Source organism: Medicago truncatula, chromosome 8 (genome assembly GCF_003473485.1).
Source record: "Medicago truncatula cultivar Jemalong A17 chromosome 8, MtrunA17r5.0-ANR, whole genome shotgun sequence".
NCBI classification, from domain to species: Eukaryota; Viridiplantae; Streptophyta; class Magnoliopsida; order Fabales; family Fabaceae; genus Medicago; species Medicago truncatula.
The window spans coordinates 27,646,822-27,672,541 of record NC_053049.1 but is presented as its reverse complement, the minus strand read 5'-3'; the positions used below and the strand labels follow the sequence as shown (position 1 = coordinate 27,672,541).

The 25,720-nt window shown below is 34.7% G+C and overlaps 2 protein-coding genes and 1 non-coding gene across 3 annotated transcripts; 2 read left to right on the top strand and 1 right to left on the bottom strand.

The window, feature by feature from the left end:
- Nucleotides 1-11,691, top strand: LOC120575828 (probable LRR receptor-like serine/threonine-protein kinase At3g47570). The gene is made up of 3 exons (XM_039829088.1): nt 1-642; nt 9,158-11,143; nt 11,339-11,691. The coding sequence occupies exons 1-3, from the start codon at nt 21-23 to the stop codon at nt 11,689-11,691; spliced, it is 2,961 nt and encodes a 986-aa protein (XP_039685022.1). The 5' UTR covers nt 1-20.
- On the top strand, nt 1,575-1,681 carry LOC112417670 (small nucleolar RNA R71). The gene has a single exon (XR_003008263.1). It is a non-coding gene; the product is annotated as a small nucleolar RNA R71 (small nucleolar RNA).
- Nucleotides 11,692-20,609: 8,918 nt separating the features above from the next.
- Nucleotides 20,610-22,894, bottom strand: LOC25502831 (AMP deaminase; the record flags this gene model as incomplete). Its single annotated transcript, XM_024773009.2, has 7 exons — nt 20,610-20,747; nt 21,435-21,533; nt 21,844-21,924; nt 22,026-22,199; nt 22,360-22,470; nt 22,547-22,600; nt 22,787-22,894. Coding segments are annotated over 7 exons (696 nt in total), but the record flags the coding sequence as incomplete, so codon positions are not given.
- Between the last annotated feature and the right edge of the window lie 2,826 nt (nt 22,895-25,720).

Below are 25,720 nucleotides of genomic sequence, written 5' to 3'. Positions count from 1 at the left end.
TCCACACACTTTAAGGAAAAATGGTGAATCTATTATCTTGTATCTTACTTTTTTTGCTATCATTGCATTGTTTTGTGGCTTGCTTAGCTGTGAATACAAAAAACATCACAACAGATCAATATGCTCTTCTAGCATTCAAATCCCTCATTACTTCAGACCCTTATGATATCTTGTCTAAGAATTGGTCAACCTCCTCTTCTGTATGCAATTGGGTTGGTGTAACTTGTGATGAGCGACACGGAAGAGTCCGTAGTTTGATTCTCCGAAACATGAGTCTTAAAGGTACCGTTTCTCCAAACTTGGGGAATCTGTCCTTTCTTGTTATACTTGACCTAAAAAATAATAGCTTCGGTGGTCAGTTTCTTACAGAGGTATGTCGGTTGCGCCGATTAAAGGTTCTTCATATCAGCTATAACAAGTTTGAAGGGGGGATTCCTGCAGCGTTGGAGGACTTATCACAACTTCAATATTTGTATCTTGCTGCTAACAATTTTAGTGGTTCTGTCCCCCAATCTATTGGTAAACTTCGTCAGTTGAAAGTATTGGATACTTTTCAGAACAGATTGTCTGGACCCATACCTCAATCAATTTCAAATTTGTCCTCACTTGAATATATCGATTTATCATCCAACTACTTTTCAGGTACTCCTAGCACTGATATTATGTGTCATATTTGCTATATATTTCTTGTAGTCACATTATTTCTGATGTTAGAATTTAATATAGGATTTATTCCTCCTTCTATTAAAAGAGAATTTAATATAGGATTTAACAACGGTCTCTTCTAACTTACTACCTTAAAAGAAATAGCATTGACATAAGCTTTGGGGTTTGTCTTGATTTGACCGGGAAAGACACCCGGTGTTTGAGAAGAGGTGGCCACTTGTTGGGCCACTTGGGAGATTTGGGTCTCAAGCATTTTGGTGTGTGTGGCTATAGAATCTACCTTGGTATTGAGTTTGGAGAGAGAATCGTTTAGAAATCCCGTTTGGTTTTTGAGTTCCTGAAGTTGTTTATTTTGATTCATCATGCAATTTTCTAACAAAATTTCCAAACTTGATTTCTGAGCTACTCTCTGGTTGTTTGTATAGCCTGGTGGTGCTACTTGTCCATAGGAACCTTGGGGATTTTTATAAAAATTTTGGTTGGGTCTAGTTCCTTGGCTGTATTGAGCGTAGTTCAATTGCTCAATATTATTGGCAACACTACCTAACTGACAATCAACACCTATATGACCAAATACACCACAAATTTCACAAGGAGGAGATGTAGTAGAAGGTATGACAACATTAACATTAAGTTTTTCAAATTTTTGAGTTAAGGCATCAACCTTAGCAGCAAGGTGATCATAATCAGAGACCTCATACATACCTTCCTCCTTTTTAGAGGGTGTAGAGGCGGTGATGGTTCTTTCGTTGGTCCATTGGTAGTGATTCTGAGCCATGTCTTCAATCAATGCGTAAGCCTCCGTATAGTTCTTGTTCATCAAGGCTCCACCTGCAGCTGCATTAACAGACATCTTAGTGGTATATGTTAGGCCATTATATAAAGTGTGGACTATGAGCCACTTTTCCAAGCCGTGGTGGGGACAAAGTCTAAGCATTTCCTTGAAACGCTCCCACGCATCATATAGAGACTCCCCATCTTTTTGGTTGAACCGCGTGATTTGATCTCTTAGTTTAGCGGTTTTAGATGGGGAAAGAATCGGGGAAGGAATGCTCGCCTCATTTGATCCCATAAAGTGATGGAACCGACTTCTAGGGAATGGAACCAAGCGCTAGCTCTATCCCTTAAGGAAAAGGGAAAGAGATGAAGTGTTACGACTTCTTGGTTCTCTTTTATGGTGCCACTAAGTCTTAAGAAGGGAGTTGTTCAATTCAATTAACTTTTAGTTGGTGATTAGAAGAGAATCAAGTTGCAAGATTGTTGTTTTCAAATGGTTGAAAGAGAAAATAATAATAAAAGAGAGCCTTGGGATCGTTGGTCCGTCATAGGCGACAAATCATTCACAAGCCAAGCCATTAAACCTAAAACCTTATTTTAGACCTAGTTTCTAAAGACGAGCTTTTCTTAAGCCTATCACATCTCCTATCGGTCTCAGTGAGTGTGTTCATCTAGCAAGCACGCCTATTTTCATGGTTGATTACTATAAGAATCCTTGAAGTTCGAAACTCTATATGTCTCAAGGTTCACTAGACTATTTTCATGTTTCGCAATCCTTGTCTAAATTCACGTGATCGAATATTAAAACTCCACTTTCGTTTTATGAATTAACATTTGGAATGATGGATTAACGATTATCAAACCCTCCACTTTCGTTTCCGCAGTTTGATAATATTTAATCCATGTTAAAATGGTGAATTTAGAAGAGAAACTAGGGTTACATAATATTAAGGTTTAAGGCTTGACTTGATTAGGATTATGTCATTAGACTTATCCAACAATCCCAAGACATAAGAAGTCTACTCACTCATGTTCATCGTAGACATGAAGAAGAAGAGAGAAAGCATAAAAGTAAATAACAAGAAAGTAAAGGAAAAGAAAAGAACTTTTATTCAAAAGACAGTTGTTACTTATTGAATTCCAAAGAAAAGATGAATATTTGTGATGGCTAGCTACTCTATTTATAGGTTACATTTGACTTAAAATCTAAGCAATTACGTCACTAGAATGTTCCACAAACAAAGGGCTTTGTGGTAAAACTAAATAGAATAGCTTAGAATCTAAGCAAAAGCAGCAAAAGGCTATCTGGGAGGTGGCACAGCCGTGCCAACCTTAGCACGGGTCGTGCCAAGCTTCTGACTTGGGGGAGATATATTTTTGTCTCCGAATCTTCGTATTTTCGCACCGAATCAGCTCCAAAACCCCTTTCTTTTGCTCCAAGACTCAATCCATCAAATATTCATTCCTGAAATATGCAATTGAAGTAAAATAGCTCAAAAAAGAAATAATATTAAAATAAAATAAACTTAAATTTAATTAAAACGAAACTAAATATTAAACTAAAACATCTAATTAATGACTCGTCACTTGTAAGCTGGCATTTATATGAAACAACTGATGTAATAATCATGCATATATGTAACTCTAGATACTGACGATCAATAGATGAGTTAATATCCGTGTTTGCAAAGCAATAAAAAAGAATGAATAAAAAAATATAAGTCAGAATTAAATAAATAGATAAATCAATTGAAATTAAAATAGAGAAAAATGATAAGTAAGTAAATTCAATAAACTTCATCAACCAACCTCTTGCACATCTGATTGTATTACATCAGGCTGAAGGTGACACTTGATTCTCTGAATAACAGCGGGATCAGAAGAAAATCCTTGCACAGATGACTGATGATAATATGGTTGATACTTTACATGTGTAGAGCCAACTGAAGATTGAGTAAATTGTCCAAATGTTTGGGATATATTATGGGATCATCCTCGCCAATCTTCATAAACAGACACAATTGTAAAAACCAGAACTTCTACAAAAAGAGCTGCTATACATTTAAAATAAAACGAAAAATAAATTTCACAATCAGATTCACCTCTTGCATAGTCTTTCTAAGAGTATCAGCAATCACACCAAGAATCTGAACACATTCCTTGTCCCAAAAGACAAAATCAGCCTTCTGACCTTCATACACAACTTGCACCACCACCTTATATCTGTCAAAAAAGGTAAATTTTATGGTAAAAAGAAATTTTAATTATAAGAAAATATATGCCAAAGCAAAAATCATCGATTAATCACATAAACGTTGAAATAAACAAACTTGTAAACGGAACCTCAACATCCTCTCTACATCCACATCTATAGCCAGCACCATTTGATTTCCAAGATCTCGGACATTTAGGACAACTCTCATAGTAACAGCCAAACTGGTTAGGATTAAACTTCTTTGTTCTCCCGATAGTAATACAATATATGTTCTAACATGAATCATACAAATAAATTAGCAAACAAATGCATCATTAACAAAATATGTAAAAATATCCTCATATACAAACAAAAATAACCTGGATGAAGTCCCTAAACTCACCAATATGCCTAACTTGTGCGAGATTTGAAAATTCATCATTCTGTGATCTCCGAGAAGAACTTTAACCTTCACACAGATTTCGACATAAGCCATGACCTTGAGCTCGAACACTATTTATTACGACCCTTTGTTGTTGGCTGGGCGCAGGCCCTCTCCTGCCGTTTTGTTGCATTTGTTGCTTGATAATAATAAAAAAAAACAATTGCATCAACACATATATGCATCAAAAACATTGGAAATAAATATAAAAACTGACATCTAAAATGGACATTTTATAGTGGACTTACGTAGCCATAAATCTCTCAACAACTGGATGCTTCAAATTCATAAACATCTTTGTGCCGGACCAATTGTTGCAAATATTCGGCTTACCATTATCTGAACAATAAGAACCAACAAATTAACACCAAAAAAATGACAAACGATGGAAAAAACTAACCAAAAAATATACAACCAAAGAATTAACCTGCAAGCTTGCACTAAGCATAAGTTAAGATCAGAACAACAGGGCCCACATCATTCCGTTCAGCAAGAAATTTCATCAAATCCAGAGAATATTTATCCCATAAAGTCGCATCAACCAAATTTCCACTGCACCATCAAGAAGATTCTCAAATACATATCCAATACAAACAAAATTACACAATCCAACATTCAAACACCATAGAAACATACACTTCATTTCTGAGCACAAGATTGGTGCAAGGCTTTTTTCCAGAACCAAACACCGACGTCTTCACAATCTCATGAATAAAGCCAATGATTTCTTAAAAAACTATATATTCGTCATTATCAACTTCATAGCTACAAAACAAAAAACAAAGAAATTCAAACAGAAAAGAATAATAACCATACCATACAAAACATCCGGTTTCAAATTTCCATTTTCAATTTCCTTAAAGGACTTAAATTTGAATTCATGAGACGGAATGTCTGTAAGCTTATCATTCCTTGTCACCTTCGAACCAGGGCCAAGCACCACATTAAACGGGTGATCAACATACTTGAACGCAGCATCATTATCGAACACAAGACAATTATGTAAAACATAAGTCTTGTTATCTTCAAGCAATGCCTTCCAATGCTCAAGGTCTCTGTACTGAGTTACGATATGGATCGGAACACCCTAAATCCATAAACAACACAAAAATGCTAAGATAAATCAAGATGAATAACCACAATCAAAAAAATAGATTTTTTTTTTCAAAAAAAAAACCCAAACAAACAGGCCCTAAATCATCAGGATGAGGATCATAGTCATATCTAAGAAGTTCAATACCATATGCATTGGATTGCCTTGATCACAACAAAGATCTATAAAATCAAGTGTCTACACGCTAAACTACTATAAACTTGCTTACAAAAGTATAACATTTTAGGTGGCAATAGTTGTTGACATGAACAATGGGCATTATAACGTGGTTTGAGCAAAAACACACTATAGCTCCAAACATTTTTATGAACTTCCAGATCTTGACAAATGTGTAGATGCAATCACCTTAATCACTGTCAAGGAATCGTGGAATTCACACTCTAAATGTGTTACACATAATTTCAAAAATTTTCATTTTCTTGAATCGTTCTTGGACAATTACCTACAAAATAACCTAAAACAACAAAAAACAAACAAAACAAAGCAGTTAAATGCGTGGGTTGCCTCCCACGAAGCTCTTCTTTATGGTCATTAGCTTGACGTTAAGAAAGTGTCCTTAGAAAGGATCAAAGAGATCATATTGTGTAGATGATGCTAAAAAGCGTTCTTTCACATCATAATCTTTAATCATGCAACAAGAATAAAGAGCGGGACCTTTCATAACATTCTTCAATCAAATCCTACCATCCCATCGCTCACTTGAAAAACAATCCTACCATTGTTAACATCAACTATAGCACCCGCAGTAGCGAGGAAAGGTCGTCCTAGAATTATAGGGCACTCATTGTCTTCATCTATGTCAAGAACCATGAAATCAGTCGGGATGTATATCCCTTCTATTTTAATGGGGATGTCCTCAACATATCCGATAGGTTGTATAGTAGAGCGATCAGCTAACTTCAATGTTGTTTCGGTAGGTTTCAACTCTCCTATTCCCATCCTTTTAAAGAGGGATAAGGGAAACAAACTAATACTAGCACCTAAGTCACATAAGGCTCTTTCTAAGGTTTCACTCCCTATCATACAAGGGATGGCAAAACTACCTGAATCTCTAAGCTTTGGAGGTGGCTTCTTGATGATTGCACTACTTTCCATTGTCAAAGTTATTGTCTCATTGTTCTCTATAGCCTTTTTCTTTAAGAAAATTTCTTTTAAAAACTTGGCATATAGAGGCATACGAGATAAAGCTTCAGCAAAGGGAATCTTAATGCAAATCTTTTTATGTATGTTTAAGAATTTATTGAATTGAGCCTCCAAGTCAAGCTTAACAAGCCTCAATGGGGAAAGGCTTTGTTCAAGAAAGTGAGCATCTTTTGGCAAGATATATTCTAAAGAATACAAAAGTTTTGCAAACCATGAAAATCGATTGTGGTGAAGACTTCAAAATATTAAGAGAGTTACTCTTATGCCAAAGGGCTTCTCCTGCATGTGTCGATATTACTTATTAAATGCAAACAGCCTATGTAGGTAGCAGTGCTCAATGTAATTCAAATGCTTCTCAAAGATTCATTGCATAAATGCTATACCAGAAAAGGACTTCTACACACAAGATTACAGATGGAAAATGCATTTCTTTAACAAAAAATTTTCCCAAATTCCAAAACTCAGCTGGGTACCTAAAAGTCTTGCTCATTGTCATTGAATTGCCTTGACATTAACCACAAAAATCAAAGTCTTTCAACGACACAAACATGATTAGCACAAACTCATACAGATTCAAACTCATTTCAACACCAAATCAAAGCCTTACAAATCTTTCATATCATTACCCAAATCAAAGATTTTCGACCAAACACAACTCAAATAAGTAAAGAAACCAATCATTCAAAATTTTGTGTCATCAAATTTCTGAATCTTAATATTCAATGTCCTTATTACCAGAAACAAACAAAACAGGTAACAACACAAAAAGTCAACATGCATGCATGCAAAAAAGTAATAAAAAAAATCAGGAAACATACAATAACACATACAACCTACAAAAGAAACCAATCATCACCATATAAACACAAACAACCAAAAAAAAAAAAAAAAACTCAAATCAAAACCTTCCAAAAACAAAGAAAATCAGATATTGGAAAATCCAATTTAACCAAAATCCACTCAAATTATCTCAACCAAAACATTCAACCAAAAACCCTATAAACAATCTCCCCCTTTGTTAAAAAAACATAAATCGATCAAAACCCAAAGAATAAACAAAATCAAACGATTGAAACAAACATATCACGCATACAAAACTCAATTTCTCATTCGACTAAGCTGGATGAGTAGAAAAACCAATCAAAACGAAAAACAAAAGAAAAGAAACCACATAAACCCAAAAAAAGAGACATGCATGAGAAGAAAAAATGAAAAAACCAGCCTTTAATTGAACGATGGCGATGAACGAAAGAGAAAATGAAGAAGAAACGATGAAACAAAACTCACTAAGACACTAACGCTACAGAAGAAGAAAATGAAACAAAGTCGTATAACCTGCCTATATATATATAAGGAAAAAACGATGACTTGTCAAGAAAGAAAACTCATCAATTACATATTTACTAAAAGGCCCCTTAAAGCCATCAGGAAGGGCAAAATTGGAACAAAAAAAACTGATTAATATTTCTAGAATAGTTAGAAGATAATTTGAAATTTTTTTTTATAAAATGCTGACTTCCAATTATTTTTGTTGTAAAATTAAATATTTTACTAAAAATAGTAAGGGTTCACCTCTAGATCTTTTTTGCCCAATACATATTCGACAAAGTTTTAATTTATATCTTAAATATAATTTTTTTATTAATGATAATTAGGGGTGTAAGAAGTTCGGACAAAATCAATGAAACTAAAATTCCAAACCGGAAATGTATCCGACCTTGTCTGGTTCAGTTCAAAACCGAACCGAATCAATCTAAACCAATCTTGTTTGGTTTGGTTATCGGTTTTTCATTTTGAGATCCAATAAACCGATGAATCGAACTGATGCTAACCTCACTCCCCATTTTACTATTATTATCCCTCTTCACACACACTTATGAGTATGCCCAAAATTAAAGCCCAGCATAAAGTACTACTTAATCCATTCACTTTCTTCTATCATCATATCATCTCATCACTCAAACTCGATTTCATTTCTACTAAAATAGGAACCCTAGCCATCAACCACGCCTATGACCTATCCCAATGTTCCTCATCACCACTGAGATCATTCATATGTTCGTTAGTTTTATCATGTTTATGCCTTCAAACTTTTGAAAATATATCGCTTTCTATGCCTTTGAAATATCGAGTAAGGTTAGTTATAAAAACTTGTTTGAGAAATAGATAACATGAAAAAACAAAACATGAAATACAAAATTCCATGAAATATTTTACATGAGGTATGTTTTATGCATGAAATACAGATTTGTGAGCAGGGCCGTCCCTGGGGAGCTCGATACAATGCTGATATGGCGATGCTATGTCGATCCAAACCAAATCGTCACCCTTAATGATAATGTTTAAATTTTAAGTTTTTTATTCTAATATTTCTTTATGAGGATTTCTATATATTGCCAACTATAAAAACGCTAATAGATAGGTAAACCAAAACACACAAAAACCAAACTCCGTCGAAAGTAATAATAAATATCCAACGGTTGAAAAGCATTCATGATATTCTACAAAAGACAAATTTGTTGTATTTTTTTTGACAAATTGTTTTTTTTTTTTTTTTTTTTTTTTTTTTTTTTTTTTGTATTTAGCTTTTTACCTTTTTATTTTATCTTTAAATTTAATTCTTTTTTTTTTTCTTTTCTAAAAATGTCAAACATTGTTCAATCCTATTTATCAAATGACATGAAGTATGTGTTAGCTCTGCAAGCAAAAAAGTGGTCGGATAATTTATTGTCCCTCGAGAAATAACCATCTTAATAACATTGTTTCTATTAACATTAAAGTAGTGTTTCTATTAACAACATTGTTTCTCATCCATTTTCAGGTACGATTCCCGAGGAGATTGGCTATCTTGATAAACTTGAGCTGCTAGTTTTGGGAGACAATAGGTTAAGTGGATCTATTCCTTCCAAAATCTTCAACTTGTCATCACTCACTGCTTTGGTGGTTGAAAATAATAGCCTCTCAGGCACAATTCCATCAAATACGGGATATAGCCTTCCTAGTCTGCAATATCTATTCTTGAATGATAACAATTTTGTTGGAAATATTCTAAATAACATATTCAACTCTTCTAAGCTTATTGTATTTCAATTGCATTCGAATGTATTCAGTGGAACTCTACCCAATACTGCTTTTGAAGATTTAGGATTGCTTGAATCGATTCGCATATCTAACAACAATTTGACAATAGAAGATTCTCATCAATTCTTTACTTCCTTGACAAATTGTAGATATTTGAAATATTTAGAGCTATCAGGGAATCATATATCCAATCTTCCTAAGTCAATTGGAAACCTAACTTCAGAATTCTTCAGGGCAGAATCATGTGGAATTGGTGGTTATATTCCCCTAGAAGTTGGAAACATGAGCAACTTGCTATCTTTTGATCTGTATTACAATAATATAAATGGACCAATACCTGGTACATTCAAAGGGTTGCAGAAATTTCAGTATTTGGATCTTAGCAGCAATGGACTACAAGGATCATTTATTGAAGAGTTTTGTGAAATGAAGAGTTTGGGTGAGTTGTATCTAGACAATAATAAGCTCTCTGGAGTTTTACCAACATGTTTGGGAAATATGACTTCTATTATAAGGATAAATGTAGGATCTAACAGTTTAAACTCTAGAATACCTTTATCTCTTTGGAGTCTTAGAGATATATTAGAGATAAATTTTTCTTCAAATTCTTTAATTGGTAATCTTCCACCTGAGATTGGGAATTTGAGAGCAATTATACTATTAGACCTATCAAGAAATCAGATTTCAAGCAACATTCCAACAATAATCAGTTCCTTACAAACATTGCAGAATCTCGTCTTAGCACAAAATAAACTGATTGGATCAATTCCCAAATCACTTGGTCAAATGGTAAGCTTGATCTCTTTGGACTTGTCCCAAAATATGTTAACTGGTGTTATTCCAAAATCCTTAGAATCACTTTTGTATCTTCAAAACATCAACTTCTCATATAATAGATTACAAGGAGAGATTCCTGATGGTGGACATTTCAAAAATTTCACAGCTCAATCATTTATGCATAATGATGCACTTTGCGGCGATCCTCGCCTCCTTGTACCTACATGTGGTAAGCAAGTTAAGAAATGGTCAATGGAAAAAAAACTTATATTGAAATGCATACTTTCCATAGTTGTGTCGGCCATTTTGGTTGTTGCGTGCATCATACTTTTAAAGCATAATAAAAGGAAAAAGAACGAAACTTCTCTTGAAAGGGGTTTGTCAACTTTGGGAACTCCAAGAAGAATATCCTATTATGAACTTTTGCAAGCAACTAATGGATTCAATGAGAGTAATTTCCTTGGAAGGGGGGGATTTGGCTCTGTTTATCAGGGGAAGCTTCTTGATGGTGAGATGATTGCCGTTAAAGTAATTGATTTGCAATCAGAGGCAAAATCAAAGAGCTTTGATGCAGAATGCAATGCAATGAGAAATCTACGACATCGAAATCTGGTAAAGATTATCAGCAGTTGCTCAAATCTTGATTTCAAATCATTGGTAATGGAATTCATGTCAAATGGAAGTGTAGACAAATGGTTATATTCAAATAACTATTGTCTCAGTTTCTTGCAAAGGTTAAATATAATGATAGATGTTGCATCTGCATTGGAATATCTTCATCATGGTTCTTCAATGCCTGTGGTTCATTGTGATCTAAAGCCTTCTAATGTCTTGTTGGATGAAAATATGGTTGCACATGTTAGCGATTTTGGTATTGCCAAGCTCATGGATGAAGGACAATCTCAAACTTACACACAAACTTTAGCTACTATTGGATACCTTGCACCAGGTCATTTATTCTCTTTTACTTCATAACATTTTCTTCTTTATGTTTTCAGTCCTAACCAATCTATTTGATTTTGTCAAGAAAAAGGATCTACAATACACGTCAGTAATCAACATGTTATATTTGTAATTAATGTGTACATCGTATGGATCTAAGCCTTATTGTTTACACTATCTGATAACTAGTATTAACATGCAGAGTATGGATCTAAAGGAATTGTTTCCGTCAAAGGAGATGTGTACAGCTATGGGATCATGTTAATGGAAATCTTTACAAGAAGAAAGCCAACAGATGATATGTTTGTTCCAGAACTAAGCCTGAAGACATGGATCAGTGGATCATTTCCTAATTCAATTATGGAGATCTTGGATTCAAATTTAGTCCAACAAATTGGGGAACAAATTGATGACATATTGACTTACATGTCATCTATTTTTGGTTTAGCCCTGAATTGTTGTGAAGATTCACCTGAAGCAAGAATTAATATTGCAGATGTTATTGCGTCGCTAATCAAAATCAAGACTTTGGTTCTTAGCGCAAGCAGGGTCTAGTTAGTTTCATTTGTGTGGGATGTTTTCAATATGGTTTCTTGATTAATGTCTTGCTTCTTCTGGTTTGTCCATTCAATTTTCTTCATCGTTGTATGAGATTGAGCAGAAAAGAATCAACTCTAGCTGTTAAAAGAATCAACTAGTACGTAAATCATGGGTGATGTTTCATTTATGTTGTATCCTCTCTCAATTTATTTCCTCTCTGGTCTTGACTCGTTGTGAGTGTGGGATGAACAGATCTTCTATTTATGAACTTGCTAATCATTTTTTTCTTGCATATTTTTTTCTTGTGTCATACTAGGTGGTGTCTGCTTACTAGTTTGCTACATTACATAATTGAGAAGAAAAACATAGTTGAACATGTTTGTTATCAATTTAGAGACATGTATTCTCAATTTAAGATCAAACATGGTAAAGAATATTAAGAAACCTAAGTGATATTTCCTTTCAAGTCTCTAATATATTTTAGGTAAGGGTGAAAGCTTTGTGCGTTAGAAACAAGGAGAAGTTGAATTGGGTTTCTGCCAATTGATATAGATCACAGAAGTGTATGTGAAGTTGAAATGGATTTTGAAATTTTATGATAAATAAGTCTGCATTGACAATGAGTTTGTTAGTAAAAAAAGCATTCTTCTAGCTTAATTTTTAGTAGCTTTAAATAAGTGGTGTATTCGCTTGGAAGCTCCTTCAGGACCGTATTCCAACTGAAACAAACCTTGCTTTACGGAATGTGTTAGACCCGGAATCCTCTATTAATTGTGCGCAGTGTGATGGTGTAGCAGAGACCTCGAACAATCGCTTTCTTCACTGTCATATAGCATCTCGAGTTTGGCGCAAATATTTGGACTGGATACAAATCTATTTTGCTCTTCCTCAAAACCTTTTGGATCATTTTCATTGCTTAAGTGGGGAAGCAAGAGATTTGAAGTTGCGAAAGGGGTTTTGGATTATTTGGAATGCTACAATTTAGGTGATTTGGAAGTCCCAACACGAGAGAATTTTCAAAAATTCGAGTGTACAAGTGGAGGAAATGGTGGAGGAGATTAAGGTTTTATCTTGGTGTTGGGACCACGGTGATTGTATCTGTCAAAAGTAGGGAGTGGTTGGTGGTGATCTGTGATGCTTTTTTTGGTTTTCCAGGCTGTTGTGGGCGTTTAGCGGTTCGTTTCAGCTGCTATGTTTCTGCTAGGCAGTTTCTCTTCTGTCGAGATTTAGCCCCTGCTACGTTTTCTGTTTCCTGTTTTCTGAGGGGGAACACTTTCTGGTTGTAGCTAGTTGTCTTTGTGGCTGATGCTTTGCAAGTGTTTTCCGCTTATTAACGGCACTCGCTTTCGTAAGTGTTTGCGCGTGTTGTGCTTGCTTGCGATTAATAAATTTTGCAGTTTAAAAAAAATGCAGCTTCATATAACTCATAAAGATAGAGGAAAATGTGTGAAAGCACTGTTGATGGCTAGCCAAAACCAATCATATTCATATAAAATCCCATGTAACAAGTTAAGAAAAGCCTCTAACAAGGATATTTGAAATTCATTATACTTAAAATCATTATCCAAATATGTGAAGATCATATTCATTATCGAAATTCATTACACTTAAAAACATTGTCTCTAGGATGAGAGAAACTTTGGTACTTGTACTTGTAGTTTCATCCAAGCACCATTTTGAAGTTGCATAGTTTTTCGAAAAAATAATCACAGAAAGTTTTGCTTCATCGATCGCCTTGAGAAGTGCTTGTGATATTTCTAATAATTAACAAAGGCTAATATATTTCTGCTATATTTTACACACGGCTGTACAAGGCTTTATAGCTGTCCAAGCTTTACAAGGTAATCAAATGCATTTACATAATAATTAAATGCATTGAATTAGAATTACAGTAGAGCAAAACAATTGTACATGAATAAGGTAAGTCAATTGTACTGACTAATGACAGTTGATCCTAAACAATAATAGTTATGCATGAATTAAGGGAAGTCAACAGTGATGATGATGTCATAGTGTAATTAGGAAGGATTTGTTCTCAGTACACCTATACGCCCCCGCAAGATGGAGGAGGATTCAACGACGCCAATCTTGGAGGTTAGAAAACTATGTCTCGTCGAAGAGAGTGGCTTAGTTAGGAGATCAGCTAGTTGATGGCTGGATGGTACATGTGACACGGTGAGCTGGTTCTTGGCTACAAGGTCACGAACGAAATGATAATCTATTGCAAGATGCTTCATTCGAGTATGAAAAACTGGGTTCGCACATAGATATGTTGCACCGATGTTGTCTGAAAAAATAGCTGGAGGCTGCTGAATATTGATTCCAAGTTCTTTTAGGACCTGTTGTAACCAGAGGAGTTCAGTCGTAGTTGAGCCAATGGTGCGATATTCAGCTTCGGTCGAGGATCGAGCGACAGTGGGCTGTTTTTTGCAGGACCATGATATTGCATTTGATCCTAGGTAGATTATATATGCTCCTGTGGATTTTCTATCATTGATGTCACCACCCCAATCAGCGTCACAAAAGGCTTGGAGAGTGAGGCACTTTGTTGGGACTAAGTGCAATCCGTGAGATATAGTGGCTTTGAGGTAACGAAGTACCCTCTTGAGAGCTTGCATATGAGTAGCATTTGGCTTTTGCATGAACTGGGAAAGCTTATTTACCGGAAAGGCTACATCTGGGCGAGTGATCGACAAGTAGTGGAGTGAGCCAATGATGCTGCGATAGGATGAGGCATCACACGTTGAAGGATCATCTTCTAAAGCAAGTGAACATGAGGTAGACATGGGTGTGCTTACAGGTTTTGCATCAAGCATATTTGCCTTTTGTAACAACTCACGGATGTAATGATGCTGCGTCATAAAGATACCAGTGGATGTAGGGAGAAGCTCAACTCCAAGAAAATGACTAGGTGTTCCAAGATCTTTCAGAGAAAACTTTTTGGCAAGAGCTTGCTTGAAGTTGTGAAGAGAGGATGAATCATTTCCTGTAAGCAAAATATCATCAACATATACTAAAAAATATGAAATGACATTGTCCTTGTTGTAAATAAAGAGTGAAGGATCTGATTTTGAATTGCTGAACCCATATGCTACAACAAAAGACTTAAGCTCATTGTACCATGCACGCGGAGCCTGTTTTAGACCATAAAGAGATTTGTGGAGTTTACATACATGATGCGGAAAATTCTGGTGAATAAAACCTGGAGGCTGAGACATGTAGACCTCCTCAGATAAAGTTCCATGCAAGAAGGCATTGTTAACATCCATTTGGCTGAGTAGCCACTTCTTTGAGATAGCAATAGAAAGCACTAGTTTGATTGTTTGAGGTTTGATTACAGGGCTGAACGTGTCCTTGAAATCAATTCCAGGACGTTGATGAAAACCTTTGGCAACCAACCGTGCTTTATAGCGAGCTATCGGTCCATCTGGATTTCTTTTCAATCTAAAAACCCATTTGTTACCAATGATATTGAAGTGAGGTTCAGGTGGTACAAGAGACCATGTTCCATTTTTCATTAGAGCCATAAACTCATCTGACATCGCTTGCTTCCATTCAACATGTTGAAGAGCTTTAGACACACAAGTTAGTTCCACAGAAGGAGGAATGGGATACTTGCTTACTGAAAATAATTTCTTTGGCTTAAAGATACCTTTCTGTCCACGAGTGACCATATTGTGAGTAGGAACTAGAGGGGGCTGTGTTGCTGGAATTGACTGAGATTGAGATAATGTGCACAATGTTGGAGAGTTGTCGGAGGTTTCATTGGATGGGGAGGGCGTTTGATTTGGAGTATATGTAGAGTGTAGGTTTGAGTTTGGATTTGGAGAGATATTAATGTTTGGAGGATTATTGGATGGAGTGGAGTTTGAATTTTGAGGTGAAGTAATAGTGGGGTTATTAGTGATATGGTGCTGGTTGGTTTGGTTGGTTGAGACTATAGGGGTTATTGGTGAGATGGAGTTTGACGGTGAGTTAGACTCTGACGTAGATAAAGGAATGTGATTTGTGAGAGGAGTAAATGATTGGTTAATGTTGGAAGGAGATGTAGTGGGAGAGGTTGTAGGAGTAGTTGTAGAGTTAAAGTCATATGAGTATGGAAATTCATTTTCCAAAAACTGAACATGGCGTGAGTGGTGAATTTTGTTTGTTTTGAAATTATAGCAATTGTAAGCACTTTGAGTGGAGCTGTACCCGAGAAAAACACATGGTTCTGATTTTTGTTCCAATTTGTTGTTGGTGTAAGGTTTAAGCCAAGGAAAGCATAGACAACCAAATGTTTTTAATTTGATGTAATTGGGTGATGTTTTGAAGAGGATATTGTAGGGTGTGGTCATATGTAGGGTTTGAGTTGGCAAGCGGTTGATTAAATAGGCTGCAGTTTGAAAGGAAAAGGACCAAAATGTAAGTGGGAGGGAAGCATGGTGGATAAGGCAGCGAGCAGTTTCAGTTAAATGACGGTGTTTGCGTTCAGAGAGGCCATTATGTTCAGGTGTATGGGGTGGAGTAGTAAGGTGGGTGATACCATGTTGTTGGAAAAATGATTTGAGTTTTATGTATTCACCACCGTTATCAGAGTAAAAGGTTTTAATGGTGGTATTAAATTGTTTCTCTACCAATTTTTTAAAAATGGGAAAAAGAATGGAAACCTCTTATTTGAATTTCATTGGATAAAGCCAAACATATTTAGAGAAGTGATCAATAAAAATAACATAATAACGAAAACCATCTATTGAATTGAAAGGAGCAGGTCCCCATACATCTGAGTATACAATCTCTAAAGGATAATTGCTAGAAATTGTAGACTTAGAGAATGGAAGTTTGTGACTTTTATTGGAAAAACAATTATGACAAGCATTGAAAGAGCCGGTAAAGGGAACTTTATTAGTTTTAAGGGCATGAAGAAGAGGTTTTGGAGCTGGATGGCCAAGGCGATGATGCCAAAGCTGAAGTGAGGTTGCGGTTGTGGCTACGGATGTCTGAGGGATGGTTGAGTTGGGGTTGAACTTGTACACATTATCTTCATTCAGTCCTCGCAACAGTACTTCCCCCGTCTGCAGCTCCTTTACCTCAAAATGCCAAGGAAAAAATTCAATAGATACATCATTAGTTTGACACAATTGAGAAACAGAAACTAGATTTTGTGTAACTGATGGAACACATAAAGTATTAGAGAGTATTAATGGAGAAGATGATTTAGATAAAATTGTTGAACCTATATGTGTGATTGGAAGTATATTACCATTGGCAACTTGCAGGTGATCATCTCCAGTATAATCACTCTTGATTGAGAGATTGTTGAAATCATTGGTGATGTGGTGCGATGCTCCAAAATCAAAGAGCCAATCAGGAGGGGATGAGTTGGATCTGTGAGCAAGGTTAACAGTTGGATTGCGAGGTTTTTTAGGATAGCCATGTATCTTGTAGCATTCTTTGGCTGAGTGGCCTGGTTTTTCGCAGAACTGACAGATGACAGGAGCAACATGTGCAGGTTTCTTGTGGTTGAAAGATGGATTCTCAGTGTTTGGCTGATATGAAGGACGCCCGCGTCCATTGGCATGATGACGACGCTGAACATGATTTGCAGTTACAGGCGTGTTGGTGGAAAGACGCTCTTCGCGTTGCTGACACATTTCAAAATCCACCAATTTGTCATATAACTCATTGAAGGGGATAGGACTGTCGCGAGTGCGAATGGAGGTGGTGAACTCTCGAAAAGTTGGTCCTAGACTATTTAAAGCATGAATGACCATTTCAAGATCATCAATGGGGTGGGCGATAAGGGCTAATTCATCAGCAATGTTTCGAATAGATTGGAGATAGGTGGAAACAGCAGAGTTTCCTTTTGATATGGAGCTGAGACGCTCTCTAAGCGACATGATTCTTGATTGAGACCTATTGGCGAAGGCTCTTTCAAGTGCAACCCAGGCCTCGCGAGAGGTGTCGGCAGAAGCCATAACTGAGCGTGCTTCAGAGTCGCAGGATCCAAGAAGCGCAAGATAGAGAAATTTATCTTGACGGATCCATATGGAATGTGCAGGATTTGATACTGCAGAAGCTCCTGAACCAGTGGTGGCAGCAGGGCTTCGTGCCGTCGACATAGCCGACAAGGTCACGAGCTATGAGAAGAGAATTAATTTGTTTGAACCAAGCTGGGTAATTTTTGGATGTGAGTTTGATTGGAAGATGAGTTGTAGTGTTAAATTCCATGAGATCCTTTTGGTCAGAGGATATGAAATTGGTAGTAGTGGTGGATGATGAAGTGGTCATGGTTGGATCGAAAATAAAGGGTATGCTGTTAAGCAAATGGCAAAACTGATACCATAATAATTAACAAAGGCTAATATATTTCTGCTATATTTTACACACGGTTGTACAAGGCTTTATAGCTGTCCAAGCTTTACAAGGTAATCAAATGCATTTACATAATAATTAAATGCATTGAATTAGAATTACAGTAGAGCAAAACAATTGTACATGAATAAGGTAAGTCAATTGTACTGACTAATGACAATTGATCCTAAACAATAATAGTTATGCATGAATTAAGGGAAGTCAACAGTGATGATGATGTCATAGTGTAATTAGGAAGGATTTGTTCTCAGTACACCTATAATTTCATCCCCTCTTTCTAAATTGTCATCTATGTAAGTCTTGATATCTAACCTTCTTAATGCACTATTGAGATGGCTTGTGAATGTTTTACAAGTATCCTCGCCTCTGAAGCTAAGGAATACCTCATGTGTTTGTTTAGGTTTGGTAGAGGAGGAGGAGGATGATTTTGCCATCTACAATTGCTATAGCTAGATTATGACTTGTTTGGATATATGGAAGTTTCTCCTCTCTTGTACCTTATACACTTGAGAACTTCCCTTTTTATATAGATCGATGGTTGATCTATGCAACTTCTTTGCTCATTAAAATATGTAGAAATTAAAGCAAAGAGAATTGAGAATCAACGGAGTTTAAAATATTGGGTTATTTTCTAAAGTTAAAAAAAGAGGGTGTACAAGTATTTAACTTAAAATATTAATTTTAACTTGTAGAAACAACAGCAAGAACTAAGTCTTATCCCACTAAATAGGGTCGGATCGGCTAATTTTAATTTATAAATACTTTATAAAAAATGAGAACATGTTTAACATGTACCCGGTCCAAAGGTGTACAATTATATTACAAAATGATATGCTATATCTTTTGAGTTTTATTTCAACTTTTTAAGGATATTCTCCTCGAAGAACTGATTTAAGAGTGTCTGCAGCTTCTTCTTTAATTGATAAAAAAAAAAGTGATTACAGCTAAATAAAAGTCTACTCCGCATAATTAGCTAGCCATGGGAGGATAAGTTGACTGAGTTTTTTAATAGTGATTATTAAAAATACGTACAAGCATGTGTTCTTGCAAATTGGCAAAGTATAAAGTTATTCTAAATGAATTGAGAATAATACCAGCTAGATCATACATATCATATGACATCAAAAGTCTACTCTGCATTGAAGACCAAAGGTGGGAACTAGTTGACTCAGATTTTCAATTACACATTCTAGTGGCTCTTAAAATACTGATGTATTTACTGCCTCTTCTCATGACAAAAACCAAAAAACTTTAATACTAATGAGTTCTGAGATATATTTTAGGCTAGTTCTATGGTTTGCATCTTGAACAAATTAGTTTTTATCATTAGTTCAATAAATCTCACCGATGAATAAAATGAGATATCATGGGTTTATTGATCTAATTGTGAAAAACAGACATCACTACAACAAGAACAATGTTATCTATAACAATTTATAAAGGGAATATGGGAATTTGGGTTAAATTATTTATTATTTCAATAATACCTTACAAAATATTTCCTACAATAATGCTAAAAGAACAAATCTAGTAGAAAAGATAAAAGACTCCATAAATGTTCTATAAGAAGAAATAGTAGGAAACTTATATTGGAAAAAAAAAAAAAAAAAAAAAAAGAGAAGAGGGATAAATTGTTGACAATTGTTTGTTATGCAAGAGGGATAGTGTGTTAAAAAATAATAGGAATTTATTGGAGAAATTGATAGTAACTAAACTTAATTTGTTAGTTTTGAGATAAAGATAAGACGGTCAATTTATTGAAAAAAGAAAGTGTGCAAAAAATATGATTTTATTGATGGATTAAAATGAGGGTATGATAGGAAGTAAAAAAAAGTTTCAAAAATCCATTTTCTTAATATAGTGCTATTCAAAACGACACTAAAAAAAGAAGTACTATTTAAACAAAGATTAAATAAAATAACTTCAATATCAATTGAAAATTAAATATTAAACAATAAATTCCATTGAATGTTTGTACCTTAAAACATCTAAACAAAATCGATTCCATTGAATGATTGTACCTTAAAAATCTGGAAAGAAAAAAAAAATCAAAATTTTACTCATCCAATTGACTTATTTCAAGATTTGAAACAAAACAATTCACAAGCAGAATTAAAACAACATTCTATACCAAAATTAACATGTCTCAGGTAATTTTACTTTACCAACCAACTAAAATTGTGGTCCTACCCGACTCGAGGGGTTAGTCTATGCTAACGTAAAAACTACCCAATTTACACCAAAAATGTCAATAACACATTAATTTTTTAAAATCTTTCTGCAACAATCTAAAATAAACAAATGCATAAGAGGATCTTTCATTTAAAAGACTCATGTTTTTGTTACAAAGGATTAGAAACCCTAATTCAGCCTATTCATACTGATGAAGAACAAAATTGTTACACTATTATTAATTACTAACTACTATAATACTATTGACTTCCAACATTATCATCATTAGTAGTAGTGATAGTAGTAGTATTGAGGGGCAATATGAAACAGGACTTGCAAGAGAGCATGGGATTCATTGGCTTGTTAATTATGTTATAAGCATAAGTGTGACTTGGTTTAAACGAATAATAGCTTGTCACTGCCAAAACGTAAATATCTAATATCAAGGGTGAACAATGACTTTCATTTGGCATGTTTCAAGGATCTACATCTTCAGGAAAGGTGGCTTGACCAGCATAAATATATTGCATTTCATCCTTCCATGTCTGCACAAGCACCAAGAACCTTAATCAGGATATAATACAAGAATGGAAATCATGCACAAATAACTAAAGAGAGATGTTGTTTGGTATGAAGACATACGCTCACGAAATACACGAAACCTTGGTTTTTGTGTTTATATTTTAAAATTAATTAAAATGAAATATAAAAAAATTAACACAACATATCAATCCCTCGATGATAGAACTATCTTTGGTTCCCTTCTCAACACACCGCCAAAGATTTGTGCCCCTCCAGTTCTACAAACCATCGCCATCAATTCACAACAGTTGGGCTTTACTTATTGCAAAGCCACAAGGAAGAATGCTTGTAAATATATTTGGTTTTTACCATCCAAGAGAAGAGAGCCATCATCGCTGTCCTTGAAGGCTTTCTTTTTTGTTAAGGAAGTCATTGGAGGCTTTTAACATTCAATAGAATAAAGTTATGTTTACCAGCCAAAAAACCGTTAATGGCTGGTCTCAATTCCGATTGAAAGTTGATATCGGAGATGAAAACAAAATAATGGAAGATTGGAAAGAAGTACTAATTGATTGGGTCAAACGTGTATAATAATAAGGCCTTTCAATTCATGCGTTTAGAACGAAAAAATGTTATCGTACTAATTAGCATTATTCAATACTAAATAAAAAAGCCCAGTTAAAATAAAATGTTTGTATCAAACTTCCAACCTCATATCGGAAAGAGATCCTCAAACTGGGAACATTTGTCTTGTGAATGTCATTTCCTTCAGAACCTCTTAAGAAATATTTATCCCCTAGCGAGTGTAACTGTAAAAGGAAAAAACTTATTATATAATAATGTAAAAAAAATGAAGAAACTAACGAATAAATATGAAATGAATTTAGCAAACAAGAGCTTGAGAGACTACAAAAATATGAGAATGATCCTGATATACACTCAAAAAGGACCTAAAAAGATAGAACCCTCAAATAGCAAATTTTTTAACCTCAAAAAAAAAGAAAAAGAAATCATTACATAAAAAGTCAAAACATGCATATTAATTGACAGTCAATAGTTTGCGTTTAGTATAATTACATTTATGTAAAAGCATAAAATTCCCACATTCTTCCCAATTACCTTATCTTGATGTGAAAATCCAGATTGGTAAACAGAGTTTCTAGCTATCTCACACAGGTCACAAGCAGAGAGTTTCCATACCTGCAAATGCACATTTTAGTATGATATATAATCTGTAGGAAAGGAAACAGAATATTTGATCACCCTTGAAACAAATATGCCAAGAATTTGCAGAAAACAACCTTTGCTGCAACGCTATATTCTTCTAGCAGTGGCTCTTTTGTCAAATGAATTTGCAAAGGATCGTCAGTAGAGAGAGAGACATTCAGCCCTCGCTGGAAAAACATTGGCAAAGGATTGCGGTGATAGTCCAGGAAAAGGGAATTGTTGCTAAGCGGTGACATAGCTAATCCAACCTAAAGAGAAGATATTGGTATATTATCATGCATCAAAACAGAGAATGATCTAATCTAAAATATTGGAAATAAAATGATTTATACATTAATTTCCCGTTACAAAGATTTAAAGTATAAAACAACAAATATGTTACATGAATATTCCTGCCTGAGAGCTAACCTGCGCAAGGTAATATAAATATTGCAAAACCGGAGTCTTCCGTAGATTAATGCCATGGGAAATGTTATGGCATAGGAGGAAGGCAGCAGCCAAATGATCACTATCACCTGCCTGCATGAGTAAATCAATATTACCAACTTAATAAACATACAAAATTTTGCCATACAGTTAGGGTGCAGAAAATAACCTCTCCACAATGAGGCCGCAATTTAATTGTTGTCATTCCTTTAGACTCGCGCAGCTGAAACCAACCGACAGTAAGATATTAATTTTGTGGGCTAATAACCAAAAATTCCTTTCTAGAGTCCAGTCTTGCCCCCACCTTTTTCTCATTTTCACTAGTGAAAAAAGGGAAGTGAAGGCATTGGTCAATTGTTAAAGACCTAGCTAGAGTTCAGTAAAGAGACGAATGGTGAATAACATAAACCTTGTTGAGTGTGTACAAGTTTGCATAGCAGTAATAGAGGTAATAAGAGTATGCTGGATTGAATTCATTTGTCCATTGAGCAGGAGTAGGCATATGCTTAGTTGGATGTAACGCCCTTTTGAATTATTTGTTTTATTTAATTATTTAATTGAGTATAAAATTTATTAAGAAGAGTTTAGAATATATTATATGATTATATGATTTATTAGGTAGCTTATTATATTATTTAATAGAATAAGATTTGAAAATAAAATAATATTGAGTTTAAGGGTTGTTATGAGATTTGAGAGAATTTTAGGGAGAAAGAGAAATAAGATAAAATAGAATAAAGGGTTATAAATAGGAGAAACCTATTTTAGAAAGAAAAAAAAATATAACGTACGATCAAAGACTGTTTAGTTATTGAATAAATTCCGTTGCGAAGTATTAAAGATTTTGTTATTGAATTTTAAAGGATAAATAGTTATTTATTCAGTTTATGATTTTAAGAAAAGAATGTGACATTCCGTTTTATGTGAATACTCTGATTATTTTTATGAAATTTTTATGTTGGGAAAACGGGGTGTTACATTGGACGCTTTTCTGGTTTGCTTTCATCATCTACAAGATCAAATCCAACCACCTTTATGTAGAAGAACACTGAAGTAAATAACAAAAAAAAAAAAAATCAAGAAAACAAACAAGGCTATGAAACAAGTATTTTCGTCTAAAGCATTCAGTATAGGCCACAGACAGTTGCAATATGGAGCAAGACCTTTTTCCATGCTACAGTAATAACGCTATTGAGATAAGATTATAAGAATTTTAAGTGAGAATGTCATAATGTTAGAAATTGAAGCTAGGGTTCATAGATTCTAGAGAATTCACAAAGCTCTTTGAGCTGTTTCTATTGATTACGAGTAAATCAATATTCCCGAAAATCATCTTATAAAAGAATAATTGGATAGATATTTGATATTTTTCAGTGCAAAATTGGAACTTTTATTTTTGAGTGACCAAATAGGTGTCCATATTATCTTTAATCTAATACAATTTTCTTTAAAATTCTTGTAACATTTCTTGCCCCGCAGACTGTTACTACCATGCATACAAAGTAGAGGTGTGCACAAGAGCATAAATATACAGATTGACGAACCTGATTCAAAAACAAATGTAATTGAGAATGAGAACTTGGATCTACTGTGGCTTCAAATAGAGGAATAAACACGTTATCCAGAATATTCTGAAAGGAGGTAACAATTCCCATACTCCTGTAGATATTATATAGACGCGGTAACTGTGCGAAGAAAGAAGAAAACAAAGAGTCAATGAGCAAAATGATAAATATAAAAGACTCTAGAGAATGCAGCACCACAAAAATTCAAAACAGAACATTATATTGTATGTTCCACTATTCACATGGAACTTTACCTTCATGTGGTTTCAAGGTCAAATTTTTTTAAGTCACTTCCTTTTGGGGTCTACTTTTGTGGGAACAGGGATGTTGTGATAGTCTTTAGCCTAAATGATCATTCCAATCAGCATCGCATACCATTGCTCAAACCAGGAAGTCACATTTTTCTATTGTCAACAATCATTATACTCGCAAAATAAAAGTAACATAAAAATCACTTCAGGTAGAATATCCATCCAAAAAGGATAGATAGATTGTAAAAAAGGAAAAAGGTGGATAACAAAATATTGTTATTTACAACAATGATAAGTGTAACAGGCTTGCTATATATTTCTTGAGAAGGTAATAGCACTAATGAGTAATGAGCCATGGGTTAATCCTATAATTAGGAAGGAAAGAAAAAAGGAAAAGATTCTCTTTTGATAAGATGGACCATATAACGCACTTTAGAGACCTAATATTAAGTGACAAGTGATTATTTTTGACGTGATTATTTTTGCGTTGTAAAACTGTCTATTGCAATTTCAAGCCAAAAATTATGCTGGTCCTACAACAACAACCAAGCCATATCCCACTAAGTGGGGTTAGTTACATAGATCAAATTACCATATTTGAATCCAACTCATTGATCTCTAAATCCTTTCGAATGGTTTCTCTTATAGTTGCTACCCCCACTCTCTAATGGTATCGTTCCTATTCCTATCTCATCTAGTCTTACCACTAATCCAGCGCAACATCCTCGCCGGTCTGACTGTTGTGTGATAGAACTTTCCTTTCAACTTAAGTGGTACTTTCTTATCGCACAAAACACCCGAGACTCTTCTCCATTTCAACCATCCTGCTTGCATACGATGATTTACATATGCTTCTATTTCTCCGTCATTTTTATGCTGATCCTAAGGCTAAAAAATTCTACAAAGACCCATTTAAGTAGTGGAGTCCTTTAAAACTTTAAGGTTTAATTGCACTTTTTCCCCTATAGTTTGTCAATTGTGCGATTTTGCACCCCATAGTTTTAAACGAGCGATTTTGCCCTCTATAGTTTCCCCCTTTTTGATTTTATGGTCCCCATGACATTTAGTGTTAGTTTTTTTATCAATTAATGTGTGCTACGTGTGTAAATCCATTTTTAAAAATGGTATTTTTTAGATTTTGAGAGAAAGGGGCACGTGATTTTTCAGATTTTAAGAAGAAATATCACGTGTCTCCTTCTCTCAAAATCTGAAAAATACAATTTTTTTAATTTTTTTTAAAATGAAATTACACACGTGGCACACATTAAAACTATGGGGTGCAAAATCGCACAATTGGCAAACTATAGGGGGGAAAAGTGCAATTAAGTCAAACTTTAATAGGAAAATGGTGTGTTATAACTGAAACGACATTTAACATAAACTCATAAGAAGTCTAAACAAATCTCAGTGAAAATATCAAACCACTTAAGATAAGATAGACAGATCAGACATTTTGACACAGCCAAAAGTGAAAAGAATCTATATTATCGAGCCCACAATACCAGGCATGATAGAAAGAGATAGAAT

Coding starts and splice junctions, on each gene's coding strand:
- LOC120575828 (XM_039829088.1), top strand. CDS start 21: ATGGTGAATCTATTATCTTGTATCTTACTTTTTTTGCTATCATTGCAT. Junction 643..9,157: donor ATCATCCAACTACTTTTCAG/GTACTCCTAGCA, acceptor ATCCATTTTCAG/GTACGATTCCCGAGGAGATT. Junction 11,144..11,338: donor TATTGGATACCTTGCACCAG/GTCATTTATTCT, acceptor ATTAACATGCAG/AGTATGGATCTAAAGGAATT.